Source organism: Oncorhynchus mykiss, chromosome 24 (genome assembly GCF_057628025.1).
Source record: "Oncorhynchus mykiss isolate SJ-2025 chromosome 24, ASM5762802v1, whole genome shotgun sequence".
Taxonomy (NCBI): Eukaryota; Metazoa; Chordata; class Actinopteri; order Salmoniformes; family Salmonidae; genus Oncorhynchus; species Oncorhynchus mykiss.
In genome coordinates this window covers 18,431,644-18,446,678 of record NC_143045.1, presented here as the reverse complement: position 1 = coordinate 18,446,678, position 15,035 = coordinate 18,431,644, and the positions used below count along the sequence as shown (strand labels likewise).

Below are 15,035 nucleotides of genomic sequence, written 5' to 3'. Positions count from 1 at the left end.
CTTTGCTATGAGACTTGAAATTGAGCTCAGGTGCATCCTGTTTCCATTGATCATCCATGAGATGTTTCTACAATTTTACCTGTGGTAAATTCAATTCATTGGACATGGTTTGGAAAGGCTCACACAGGTCTATATAATGTCAAACAGTTAAAAGTGCATGTTAGAGCAAAAACCAAGCCATGAGGTTGAAGGAATTGTCCATAAAGCTCCGAGACAGGATTGTGTCGAGGCACAGATCTGGGGAAGGGTACCAAAAAATGTCTGCAGCATTGAATGTCCCCAAGAACACAGTGGCCTCTATCATTCTTAAATGTAAAAAGTTAGGAAGCACCAAGACTCTTTCTAGAGCTGTACGCCGGGCCAAACTGAGCAATCGGGGAGAAGGGCCTTGGTCAGGGAGGTGACCAAGAAACCGATGGTCACTCTGACAGAGCTCCAGAGATCCTCTGTCAGGATAGGAGAACCTTCCAGAAGAACAACCATCTCTGTAGTACTCCACCACAGTAAAATGGCACCGGAAGAAATGGCAGCAGTTTTACAGGCTCCCAACCAATTGTGCTATTATGTGTTTTTTTCGCGTTATTTGTAACTTATTTTGTACGTCATGTTTCCTCAACCGTATCTTACGGCAGAAAATAGCTTCTGGAACACAGGACAGCGATCACTCACCTCAGATTAGACAAAGATTTTTTGAACAACAAGCAAGACTCACATGATATTCTCCAAACACCCGGCAGGCATATTTGTAAACAACAGCTGGTGCACGAAATCTAAGGAGGTCTCTAGATTTTGCTCACCAGAGGTAGAGTATATTGTGATAAATTGCAGGCCACACTACTTGCCTAGAGAGTTCTCAGCTATACTTTTCGCGACAGTTTATTTACCACCACAAACAGATGCTGGCACTAAGACCGCACTCAGTCAGCTGTATAAGTAAACAGGAAACCACTCACCCAGAGGCGGCGCTCATAGTGGCCGGAGACTTTAATGCAGGGAAACTTAAATCAGTTCTACCAAATCTCTATCAACATGTTAAATGTGCAACCAAAGGGAAAAAATTCTAGATCACCTGTACTCCACACACAGAGACGCATACAAAGCTCTCCCTCGTCCTCCATTTGGTAAATCCGACCACAACAATCCTCCTGATTCCTGGGCAATACGGACTTTCAGCTCCCTCCAAAGATTTTCTATTTTCTATTAAAAAGCATGTACAGGTCTGTCATTTTTATCATAGGTACACTTCAACTGTGAGAGACGGAATCTAAAATAAAAATCCAGAAAATCACATTGTATGATATTTAAGTAATTAATTAGCATTTTATTGCATGACATAAGTATTTGATCACCTACCAACCAGTAAGAATTCCGGCTCTCACAGAACTGTTCGTTTTTCATTAAGAAGCCCTCCTGTTCTCCACTCATTACCTGTATTAACTGCACCTGTTTGAACTCGTTACCTGTATAAAAGACACCTGTCCACACACTCAATCAAACAGACTCCAACCTCTCCACAATGGCCAAGACCAAAGAGCTGTGTAAGGACATAAGGGATACAATTGTAGACCTGCACAAGGCTGGGATGGACTACAGGACAATAGGCAAGCAGCTTGGTGAGAAGGCAACAACTGTTGGCGCAATTATTAGAAAATGGAAGAAGTTCAAGATGACGGTCAATGACCCTCGGTCTGGGGCTCCATGCAAGATCTCACCTCGTGGGGCATCAATGATCATGAGGAAGGTGAGGGATCAGCCCAGAACTACACGACAGGACCTGGTCAATGACCTGAAGAGAGCTGGGACCACAGTCTCAAAGAAAACCGTTAGTAACACACTACACCGTCATGGATTAAAATCCTGCAGTGCACGCAAGGTCCCCCTGCTCAAGCCAGCGCATGTCCAGGCCCGTCTGAAGTTTGCCAATGACCATCTGGATGATCCAGAGGAGGAATGGGAGAAGGTCATGTGGTCTGATGAGACAAAAATAGAGCTTTTTGGTCTAAACTCCACTCGCCGTGTTTGGAGGAAGAAGAAGGATGAGTACAACCCCAAGAACACCATCCCAACCGTGAAGCATGGAGGTGGAAACATCATTCTTTGGGGATGCTTTTCTGCAAAGGGGACAGGAAGACTGCGCCGTATTGAGGGGAGGATGGATGGGGCCATGTATCGCAAGATCTTGGCCAACAACCTCCTTCCCTCAGTAAGAGCATTGAAGATGGGTCGTGGCTGGGTCTTCCAGCATGACAACGACCCGAAACACACAGCCAGGGCAACTAAGGAGTGGCTCCGTAAGAAGCATCTCAAGGTCCTGGAGTGGCCTAGCCAGTCTCCAGACCTGAACCCAATCGAACATCTTTGGAAAGAGCTGAAAGTCCGTATTGCCCAGCGACAGCCCCGAAACCTGAAGGATCTGGAGAAGGTCTGTATGGAGGAGTGGGCCAAAATCCCTGCTGCAGTGTGTGCAAACCTGGCCAAGAACTACAGGAAACGTATGATCTCTGTAATTGCAAACAAAGGTTTCTGTACCAAATATTAAGTTCTGCTTTTCTGATGTATCAAATATTTATGTCATGCAATAAAATGCTAATTAATTACTTAAAAAGCATACAATGTGATTTTCTGGATTTTTGTTTTAGATTCCGTCTCTCACAGTTGAAGTGTACCTATGATAAGAATTACAGACCTCTACATGCTTTGTATGTAGGAAAACATGCAAATTGGCAATGTATCAAATACTTGTTCTCCCCACTGTATGTAAATGTGATATTACATTTAAAAAATATATTTATATAAATTTGCAAACATTTAAAAAACAAAAACTGTTTTTGCTTTGTCATTATTGGGTATTTTGTGTAAATTGATGAGGAGAATAAAACAATGTAATCCATTTAAGAACAAGGCTGTAACGTAACAAAACGTGAAAAAAGTCAAGGGGTCTGAATACTTTCCGAATGCACTGTAGCTGCTCATAGTAAGCCAGCTGAATAGTCAGTGATGATAATGATTTACAGTACAAAATCCTTTTAGTGATAATCTGTGAGAATGCATATCTGTAAAGTGACTGAGGTATATTAGTCTAATTGTGTTCCCTCGCGTCCCCTAAGGTCAAGTTATGCTGCAGAGAAAGTTCATTATAAGGGAGGCACCACTCAAGCTGTAAACAACAGTGTGCAGCGTCAGCACTCGGATGACCTCCATCCTCCCCAGGCTGCTCTTAGATGGCCAAGCCTTAGAAGGAGAAGGAACAGCGGGGTGGCGGGTGTGGGACATGGGGGTTTGAGGTGTACTAGGGCTGGCTCTCTGGCAATCTCCAATGCGACCAACTGGGGAGGAATGTCAAGTTTAACAAAGGTTGTTTTTACAGACTGTTAAACCAAGTGCCTCGAACAGCAGTCTGTGGATGTGCAACTACTGGTCACAGGGAAGGTGGTGCCAATACAGCTCTGACTGCCAGGGAGGAATTGTAATAACACAATCAGACTAAATGTTTAGTGGGGTCTAGAGGTCTCTCCGTGAGTCACCACTGTTACCAAGGTCACACACCATAAAGGCTCAATAAACCATTTGATTATAGCACATGAGTTCCTTATTATGTTGATATTTTCCATAGGAAAAGTACTACGCTGCCAATGGTCCCACATTCTGACCAGATCTATGCTATACAGCTACCAAATCCTATAATCTTAGTATAAAATTAAACGGAAATAGATTATTTGATTAATAATCCCATCAAGAAGCTACTATTTTAAGTATTTCCATTGCACCGAGCAACATTAACATAACATACAATTCATTTCTGAAGTGGTCTGGGGAGAGTGATTGATTAGGATAAATGGGAAGATCTAAGAGAACAAATTATTTTTCAGATACAGCTGTTGTAGGGCCTCGCTATGGAGATGTCATACATGCCCCAGTGCATACAGAGGTAGAATGGACATATTTATAGATGCAGCCTGCAACAACATTATAGCTCAGCTTCCTATTTGTTTTCTTATGGATCCCTAAAATGTCTCTGATGCTAAAAACTAACAAGTGACATATTTGCTGTGTGTCACAGAGAAGCTGTGCTCCAGTATGTTTATGTTACTGGTTAGTGAGTGTGCAGGGTGAAGGCCTTACTGGTGTATCAGTTACAGCAATTCTTCATCTGTGTGTGGAATGCCTTTGTGACATGTGACTGTTCTCTCTGCCTGTCTTGCTTGGCACTGTGACACTACACCAGTTTACTGCTCTAATTCTTCTGTGACACCTTGGGAGGTTGAACTGCCTTTTGAGGTTAATATTAACTCTGTCACTTACATTCCCCCATTGTTGCCTTGGAATTGAATGTCTGTGTTTTCGAGCCTATACACAAGTGTTCGTTTTCAGTCTGTGACTTTCTGGGTATATGTTGGTCTGAAAGAATTATGTCATTGTTTATAACTGCAGCCCAATGCTATGAAGCAATTACTTGCTGATATTGTTCTCTCAATAAAAGTATTCAAACTATTTTGCTCATATGACTAGGAATCATTGGGGTTTGTTTGTTCCTTATTTGTCAAACAACTGGTGTTCCCTGACAAACATTTGGATTTGCCACTTTTTTTATGTTATCTTGGTATTTTTACAACACAGGAATGCACACAGGAAAACAGACAAGAAAATGCCACAGAAACATTGTTTGAAGAAACACCTTCTGAAATGTGTTGGTAGTCAAGGTGGGTGGTAGCCCAACATTCATTTTCAGGGCGTGTGGGGTATACAGTACCTTCAGAAAGTATTCATACCCCTAGACATATTCCACATTTTGTTGTGTTTAAGTCTGAATAAAAAATGGATTAAATACATTTCTCACCCATCTACACATAGTACCCCATAATGACAAAGTGAAAATATGTTTTTACAGATGTTTGCAAATGTGTTGAAAATTAAATACAGAAATGTCAAATTTATGTATGTATTCACTCCCCTGTGTCAATACTTTGTCGAACCACTTTTGGCAGCAATTACAGCTGTGTGTCTTTCTGGGTAAATCTCCAAGAGCTTTCCAAAACTGGATTGCACAACATTTAACCATTATTCTTTTCAAATATCTTCAAGCTCTGTCCGTCTTCTTTGTAATAACTCCAGTGTAGATTTGGCCTTGTGTTTTAGGTTACTGTCCTGCTGAAAGGTAAATTCCTCTCCCAGAGTCTGGTATAAAGCAGACTGAACCAGGTTTTCCGCTAGGATTTTGCCTGTGCTTAGCTCCATCACGTTTATTTTTTTTCCTGAATAACTTGAGCATGTTATGGAATATTATTATTCTGTACAGGCTTACTTAATTTCACTCTGTCAATTAGGTGAGTATTGTGGAATAACTACAATGTTGTTGATCAATCTTTAGATATTTTTCCTATCGCAGACATTAAACTCTGTAACTCTTTTAAAGTCCATTGGCCTTCCTTCCTCTCTGGCAAATGAGTTGGGAAGGATGCCTGTATCTTTGTAGTGACTGGGTGTATTGATACACCATCCAAAGTGTAATTTAAAACTTCAACATGCTCAAAGGGATATTCAATCTCTGCTTTTTTATTTTTACCCATCTACCAATACGTGCCCTTCTTTGCAAGGCATTGTAATACCTCCCTGGTCGTTGTGGTTGAATCTGTGTTTGAAATTCACTGCTCAACTGAGGAAACTTAGTTACAGTGGGGCAAAAAAAATATTTAGTCAGCCACTAATTGTGAAAGTTCTCCCACTTAAAAAGATGAGAGAGGCCTGTAATTTTCATCATAGGTACACTTCAACTATGACAGACAAAATGAGAAAAAAAATCCAGAAAATCACATTGTAGGATTTTTAATGAATTTATTTGCAAATTATGGTGGAAAATAAGTATTTGGTCACCTACAAACAAGCAAGATTTCTGGCTCTCACAGACCTGTAACTTCTTCTTTAAGAGGCTCCTCTGTCCTCAACTCGTTACCTGTGTTAATGGCACCTGTTTGAACTTGTTATCAGTATAAAAGACACCTGTCCACAACCTCAAACAGTCACACTCCAAACTCCACTATGGCCAAGACCAAAGAGCTGTCAAAGGACACCAGAAACAAAATTGTAGACCTGCACCAGGCTGGGAAGACTGAATCTGCAATAGGTAAGCAGCTTGATTTGAAGAAATCAACTGTGGGAGAAATTATTAGGAAATGGAAGACATACAAGACCACTGATAATCTCCCTCGATCTGGGGCTCCACGCAAGATCTCACCCCGTGGGGTCAAAATTATCACAAGAACGGTGAGCAAAAATCCCAGAACCACACGGGGGGACCTAGTGAATGACCTGCAGAGAGCTGGGACCAAAGTAACAAAGCCTACCATCAGTAACACACTACGCCGCCAGGGACTCAAATCCTGCAGTGCCAGACGTGTCCCCCTGCTTAAGCCAGTACATGTCCAGGCCCGTCTGAAGTTTGCTAGAGAGCATTTGGATGATCCAGAAGAAGATTGGGAGAATGTCATATGGTCAGATGAAACCAAAAATATAACTTTTTGATAAAAACTCAACTCGTCGTGTTTGGAGGACAAAGAATGCTGAGTTGCATCCAAAGAACACCATACCTACTGTGAAGCATGGGGGTGGAAACATCATGCTTTGGGGCTGTTTTTCTGCAAAGGGACCAGGACAACTGATCCGTGTAAAGGAAAGAATGAATGGGGCCATGTATCGTGAGATTTTGAGTGAAAACCTCCTTCCATCAGCAAGGGCATTGAAGATGAAACGTGGCTGGGTCTTTCAGCATGAAAGGGCAACGAAGGAGTGGCTTCGTAAGAAGCATTTCAAGGTCCTGGAGTGGCCTAGCCAGTCTCCAGATCTCAACCCCATAGAAAATCTTTGGAGGGAGTTGAAAGTCCATGTTGCCTAGCAACAGCCCCAAAACATCACTGCTCTAGAGGAGATCCGCATGGAGGAATGGGCCAAAATACCAGCAACAGTGTGTGAAAACCTTGTGAAGACATTTGACCTCTGTCATTGCCAACAAAGGGTATATAACAAAGTATTGAGATAAACTTTTGTTATTGACCAAATACTTATTTTCCATCCTAATTTGCAAATATTTTCATAAAAAATTATTCTGGATTTTTTTTCTCATTTTGTCTGTCATAGTTGAAGTGTACCTATGATGAAAATTACAGGCCTCTCATCTTTTTAAGTAGGAGAACTTGCACAATTGGTGGCTGACTAAATACTTTTTTGCCCCACTGTAATTGTATGTGTTGGGCACAGAGATGAGGCAATCATTCAAAAATCATGTTAAAGACTATTACTGCACACAGAGTGAGTCCATGCAACTTATTATGTGACTTGTTAAGCACATTTTTACTCCTGAACTTATTTAGATTTGCCATTACAAAGGGGTTGAATACTTATTGACTCAAGACATTTCAGCTTTCATTTTTAATTCATTTGTAAAAAAAAAAAATGAATTCACTTTGACATTATGGGGTATTGTGTGTAGGCCATTAATTTAAACAAATCTCGATTTAATCCATTTTAAATTCAGGCAACAAAATGTTGAAAAAGTCAAGGGGTGTGAATACTTTCTGAAGTCACTGTATGTGATAAAACCATCAGTCTAATTGATGAGAAGATTATCAGACCTCATCCAAATGGAGACTTCAGTGTTCATTTAGTGGTAACCTGGCAATGGTGCTATGCTATTTGGTTGGATGCAATGTTAACTCCAGACCTGCTGTGTTTTCTTTAAAGGGGCTGTAAACAATCCCAACAGTTGTTTTTAGACTTAATTAACACTGGTTAAGGGATCTTGACTCAGGTCTTGCACTCTCCTAAATGTTTATTTGATTCATGTCTTTCAGACAAGGGATCATTCTCAAAGTGATCACAAACACAGGATCGACATTACACAATTGACAGAAATGAAATACCCCGTGAAAGTACACTATCACAACAAAAATATGCCTAATTGTGAAATTATATTAGGGCTATTCTTGAATGGATGACTGATATAAGATGATTTACAGTGCACCATTTCAATTTCACTTAGTCATTGGTCAATAATAAGGGGTTTAAGTCTAATAAAGGTCTATAAAGTCTTGACACATTAACTACTTAGCTATACACTGTAAAATGTATTCATGTATTTACAAAGCATAACAAAAAGGAATTTGTTGACTGATTAAGGTGTGTGCCCCTGTCAATCCCAGAAGTGGTACAGCTCTCGCGCCCGGGCGGTCGCTATGGAGAGGAGTTGCTAGAGAAGCAATCAGCAGTAGAACAGACGTAGAAGCTGAGCGAAGTAAGGAACCAAAGTGCACTGGGAAATCATGGCGAAAAGATTGCTACTCGATTACCACAAGACTCTGCCGCCCAATGGACTGCAAGCCGCCACAGTTTTGCTTCTCATTTATGTATTTACCTGTAAGTTATTAGTTTTCTTTTACTTCTGTATTTACGAATGTATTTTAAAGTTCTGGATATTGAAGTTGGCATTTGAAGTTGTTGTTTGATAGCTACGTGGTAAAGTACTGTCTGTAGCTAGCTAGCTTTGCTAACGGGAATGCTAATTCTATGGCCGGAATGGGAACGACGTGTGTGTGTGTGTGTGTGTGTGTGTGTGTGTGTGTGTGTGTGTGTGTGTGTGTGTGTGTGTGTGTGTGTGTGTGCACAGTCGCGAGTTACGGGTTTTAGTCCCTCAATTAAAGTATGATCAGAAGGCTAGTTAACGTTCTAGTATTTACTCCATTGGCTACTGTGCGTCATTACTAACAAATGCAATGAAGTTCACTTTTTCCCCCGCATCTTTCGAATCGAAATTTGCCATCGCAACTAAGGAAATATTGTTTGATTAATTGTGTGGTTCTATTTACAGTAATTTACATCAACAAAATGAAGCTTTCTGATATCGTGTGCTGACTAACTAGTGTTAGCTAATCTCAGGTGTCCGACCATTTCGTTTGTTGTGCGCTTTAATTAAGTTTGCTGTTTCTATTGTGAAGCATCCACTTGGCGTTTCCACTCACTGCCAGATATGGTAGCACATTGCATTGGCCGGTGTTGTGCCAGAAATTCTCCCCCCATCTTCGCGTGAACGCGCACTCACTCAATTCTTCATTCATCACGACTTGCGTGCTAGTTTGGATTTCTGATGACTTTAGTCTGCATTTAATTTTATATACATTTTTATATTTCGGTTTGATCGCGGGGGAGGAACTAGTAATGTCTGCAGTTTTCGGTTTGGCTATTTGTTTCAATTGTATTAGTCTATAAATAAAGCTCGAGCAATAAATTCGTCATCTTTCCCATGTCTTATTCGACTAGTAGTTGTTCTAAAATGTTTGTTGCTTGCATACGTTTTTCTCCCTCTGTTTAATTTAACACACACACACATTAATTATTAATTTCGGTTGCCTACGTGAAGTTTGTTCTATAGAAAGTATTTGACTCTGATGTGTGCCACAGAAAGTATTTGACTCTAGCCACAAAATATAGGAAAATAGCTGTGTGTGTGTGTGGGGGGGGGGGGGGACTGCAAGGCCTGGCACACTTCAGAATCATTTTGGCTCATGTTGACCAGTAGTGTGTGCAACAGAAAGCAAAATTAGAGTATAAAGTAACAAACTTTTATTTTAGAAACATTTTGTAATGTTTAAGAAAATAATGATAATACACAAATATTATCACACACAAAAACATGACAAAGTTAAGTTTGTTAACAAACATTAAATAAGAAATATAAATTTAAATCTTTGCATAATAAGATAAAATGACAAATCAAATACAAAAAGACAATAAATAACATAAACAAATATTGGAAAGCTGCACCAGCTCAACTGAACATTTAGTCCACTTTTTATGGAAAGTTTTCCAGGTGAAACCATCGCCTGGAACTCAAGCCTAACCTAGTTCTGACAGGCAGCGCAGACATAATCCTCCAATGATGGGATGGTTTTCATACAGGTCTGGTGGAACCATCGTGGGCAGTCACAACCAATCTCAAATTGATATGAAAAATGTTCATATTTAAATCATTAAGTACATTTTCTTGAATTACAATTATTTAATTATCAGACAACTGCTTATACAAAATCGTACTCCTAAAAATGTGCCTTTAGAAGTGAACAAGCAATTACCCAGTTAGTGTCTTCCTCATTATTGTCCAGCTCCCCACAGAAGTGGCACAGTTGTCTCAGATCAGTTGGCTAGTGTTTTGGAGGAGAGTGACTGCTATTTCTTCTCTCATGATGTTAACATCTTTGTCCCTGTTTGAAATGACAATTGACTCCTCCTTCAGAACACATTCAGCAAACCGGGAAATAAATGTATTTTCCCCAACAAAATGATGTTACACTTAAGATTCTAATTCGCAAGTATACAACGACACAGCTATAATATCATTTGACAGTTCTGTTTTGCCTTTTAGTCAGTATACTTTCAGTAGGTTAATTGTACATTACTTATACTCTCATACTTACTTTCAAGACAAAGACCCCTCAAGAAGTAACATCTTGTTGGCATGGGTGAGGAAGGGTACCACACGCCCATCTGGAGATATTACACCGCTTCTCTCTCAGGAATGATCTGAACATATGTTAATAAAAGTACAGCATTTTGAAACACTTTATTGATTACAATATAGAGATTAATAACAGAGGTTAATAAGGGGGTCATTTGAGAATTCAGGGATTCCAGCAGGGTGTGAGTTGAAGTAGTCAAATCTGGAGTTGAAAATGGCTGGAATGTAAATGACGTGATCATCTCGGATTATCTAACATCTGAGAATGGGCAGGCATTCCCTCGAAGAGCATCTCTGTCTTGCTGATTATGTGCTGTCATCCAGGTGGATTGTCACCTGCATATCTGATGTAGGAAAATAGATAAGTTGAGTGTCCTGTGACTATGTGTATGTACTGTACATATACAGTAGTGGCCAAAAGTTTTGAGAATGACACAAATATTAATTTTCACAAAGTCTGCTGCCTCAGTTTGTATGATGGCAATTTGCATATACTCCAGAATGTTATGAAGAGTGATCAGATGAATTGCAATTAATTGCAAAGTCCCTCTTTGCCAAAAAACATTTCCACTGCATTTCAGCCCTGCCACAAAAGGACCAGCTTACATCATGTCAGTGATTCTCTCATTAACACAGGTGTGAGTGTTGACGAGGACAAGGCTGGAGCTCACTCTGTCATGCTGATTGAGTTTGAATAACAGACTGGAAGCTTCAAAGGGAGGGTGGTGCTTGGAATCATTGTTCTTCCTCTGTCAACCATGGTTATCTGCAAGGAAACATGTGCCACCATCATTGCTTTGCACAAAAAGGGCTTCACAGGCAAGGATATTGCTGCCAGTAAGATTGCACCTAAAATCAACCATTTATAGGATCATCAAGAACTTCAAGGAGTGCGGTTCAATTGTTGTGAAGAATGCTTCAGGGCGCCCAAGAAAGTCCAGCAAGCGCCAGGACCGTCTCCTAAAGTTGATTCAGCTGCGGGATCGGGGCACCACCAGTACAGAGCTTGCTCAGGAATGGCAGCAGGCAGGTGTGAGTGCATCGGCACTAGAGGTCGACCGATTATGATTTCTCAACGCCGATACCGACTATTGGAGGACAAAAAAAGCCAAAACCGATTAATCGGCCGATTTTTGACATTTATTTGTAATAATGACAATTACAACAATACTGAATTAACACTTATTTTAACCTAATATAATACATAAATAAAATCGATTTAGCCTCAAATAAATAATGAAACATGTTCAATTTGGTTTAAATAATGCAAAAACAAAGTGTTGGAGAAGAAAGTAAAAGTGCAACATGTGCCATGTTAGAAAGCTAATGTTTAAGTTCCTTGCTCAGAACATGAGAACATATGAAAGCTGGTGGTTCCTTTTAACATGAGTCTTCAATATTCCCAGGTAAGAAGTTTTAGGTTGTAGTTATTATAGGACTCTCTCTCTATACCATTTGTATTTCATATACCTGACTATTGGATGTTCTTATAGACACTTTAGTATTGCCAGTGTAACAGTATAGCTTCCATACCTCTCCTCGCTCCTACCTGGGCTTGAACCAGGAACACAACGACAACAGCCACACTCGAAGCAGCGTTCCCCATGCAGAGCAAGGGGAACAACTACTCCAAGTCTCAGAGCAAGTGACGTTTGAAACGCTAATAGCGCGCACCCCGCTAACTAGCTAGCCATTTCACATCACATCGTTACACCAGCCTAATCTCGGGAGTTGATAGGCTTGAAGTCATAAACAGCAGAGCTGCTGCCAAAACGCATGAAAGTGCTGTTTGAATGAATGCTAATGAGCCTGCTGGTGCCTACCATCGCTCAGTCAGACTGCTCTATCAAATCATAGACTTAATTATAACATAATAACACACAGAAATGCGAGCCTTAGGTCATTAATATGGTCGAATCCGGAAACTATCATCTCGAAAACAAGACGTTTATTCTTTCAGTGAAATACGGAACCGTTCCGTATTTTATCTAACGGATGGCATCCATCAGTATTGCCTGCTAACCTGGATTTCTTTTAGCTAAATAGGCAGGTTTAAAAATATATACTTCTGTGTATTGATTTTAAGAAAGTCATTGGTGTTTATGGTTAGGTTCACGTTGGAGCAACGACAGTCCTTTTTCGCGAATGCGCACTGCATCGATTAAATGCACGCAGGACATGCTAGATAAACTAGTAATATCATCAACCATGTGTAGTTATAACTAGTGATTATGATTGATTAAGTTTAATGCTAGCTAGCAACTCACCTTGGCTTCTTACTGCATTCGCATAACAAGCGGGCTCCTCGTGAGGCAGGTGGTTAGAGTGTTGGACTAGTGAACCGTAAGGTTGCAAGATTGAATCCCTGAGCTGACAAGGTAAAAATCTGTCGTTCTGCCCCTGAACAAGGCAGTTAACCCACCATTCCAAGGCCGTCATTGAAAATAAGAATGTGTTCTTAACTGACTTGCCTCGTTAAATAAAGATGAAATAAAGGTGTAAAAAACAAAAATCTGCAAAATCGGCGTCCAAAATTACCAATTTCTGATTGTTATGAAAACTTGAAATCGGCCCTAATTAAATCGGCCATTCCGATTAATCGGTCAACCTCTAATCTCCACCCACAGTGAGGCGAAGACTTTTGGAGGATGGCCTGGTGTCAAGAAGGGCAGCAAAGAAGCCACTTCTCTCCAGGAAAAACATCAGGGACAGACTGATATTCTGCAAAAGGTACAGGGATTGAACTGCTGAGGACTGGGGTAAAGTAATTTTTTCTGATGAATCCCCTTTCCGATTGTTTGGGGCATCTGGAAAAAAGCTTGTCTGGAGAAGACAAGGTGAGCGCTACCATCAGTCCTGTGTCATGCCAACAGTAAAGCATCCTGAGACCATTCATGTGTGGGGTTGCTTCTCAGCCAACAGAGTGGGATCACTCACAATTTTGCCAAAGAACACAGCCATGAATAAGGAATGGTACCAACACATCCTCCGAGAGCAACTTCTCCCAACCATCCAGGAACAGTTTGGTGACGAACAATGCCTTTTCCAGCATGATGGAGCACCTTGCCATAAGGCAGAAATGATAACTAAGTTGCTCGGGGAACAAAACATCGATATTTTGGGTCCATGGCCAGGGAACTCCCCAGACCTTAATCCCATTGAGAACTTGTGTTCAAGAGACGAGTGGACAAACAAAAACCAACAAATTCTGACAAACTCCAAGCATTGATTATGCAAGAATTGGCTGTCACCAGTCAGGGATGTGGCCCAGAAGTTCATTGACAGCATGCCAGGGCGGATTGCAGAGGTCTTGAAAAAGAAGGGTCAACACTGCAAATATTGAGTCTTTGCATCAACTTCATGTAGTTGTCAATTAAATCCTCTGACACTTATGAAATGTTTGTAATTATACTTCAGTATTCCATAGTAACATCTGACAAACATATCCAAAGACACTGAAGCAGCAAACTTTGTGGAAATTAATATTTGTGTCATTCTCAACTTTTGGCCACGACTGTATATATATTTTGGATTTTAATTTATATTATTATTATTGTCATTATTGTGTTTTGTGGTTGAGGGGTGGGGGGTGGGGGGAGGTTGATGGAGATGGCGGAGGTGCTGGGGGTGTCCTATTGGGGAGGAGATTCTTCACGGAGGCACATTCAGTCATAGTTTTGTTAATTTTATTATTATTATTATTATTATTATGTATTTATTTTTTTCTATTATCATAAGTTTCCTGTGATTATGGATATGCACTCATGTTGACTTATATATTTGAATATATTTATTTTTCAACCCAGAGTACACTTTTGATTTATTGTTTTTATTATTTTTATTATTTCTACTGTACCTACATTCTTAAAAAGTAAAACAGAAAAAGTGTAATTTTTTTTTAGGAAAAGCCATTAGAGGAAAAAGCACAATGGGATGGGGGATTGAGGGATGGGTAGAGAGAACTGTAGAGGGCTCTGAAAACTTATTGCTGAAATAACCACTTCCTTTTGTGACTAGAGTCTAATACTTCTTGTGGCACACATTTCTATAGAACAAACTTCACGTCAGGATAGGCAACCAAAATTAATAAGTAATGTATGTGTATTATATTAAACAGAGGAAGGAGTAAAATTTAGGCAAGCAATAAACATTTCAGAACTACTAGTCAAATAAGAAATGGGAGAGATGACACATTTTGGCAAAGAGATTTATTTAAAGACTAATACACTTGAAACAAATAGCCTAACTGAAAACTGCAGCCGTTACTAGTGCCTCCCCTGCGATCAAACCGACACAAAAAATAAAATGAAACGCAGCCTAACGTGATCAGAAATCTCAACTAGCAAGCAAGTCGCAGCAATGAAGAATTGAGTGCGTCCATGTTCACGCAAAGGCGGGGGGAGAATTCTGTCAGGGGGAAGCTTTTCGGCATAACACTGTCAGTGGAAGAAGATGGAACGAGATCTATTTTGGTCCCATCATTCTACTAATTTTCTCATTAATAACACATTTGATCTCAATGCAGTTTTCTGTT

General features: G+C 40.2%; 1 protein-coding gene across 1 annotated transcript in view; it reads left to right on the top strand.

Moving 5' to 3' along the window:
- Positions 1-8,169: 8,169 nt before the first annotated feature.
- LOC110503901 (nectin-3-like protein) overlaps positions 8,170-15,035 on the top strand; it is a 70,442-nt gene continuing 63,576 nt past the window's right edge. Inside the window, exon 1 of the mRNA XM_021582532.3 lies at positions 8,170-8,406. Within this exon, the coding sequence (XP_021438207.2) occupies positions 8,313-8,406 (94 nt within the window). The 5' untranslated portion in view covers positions 8,170-8,312. The remainder of the gene's footprint in view (positions 8,407-15,035) is intronic.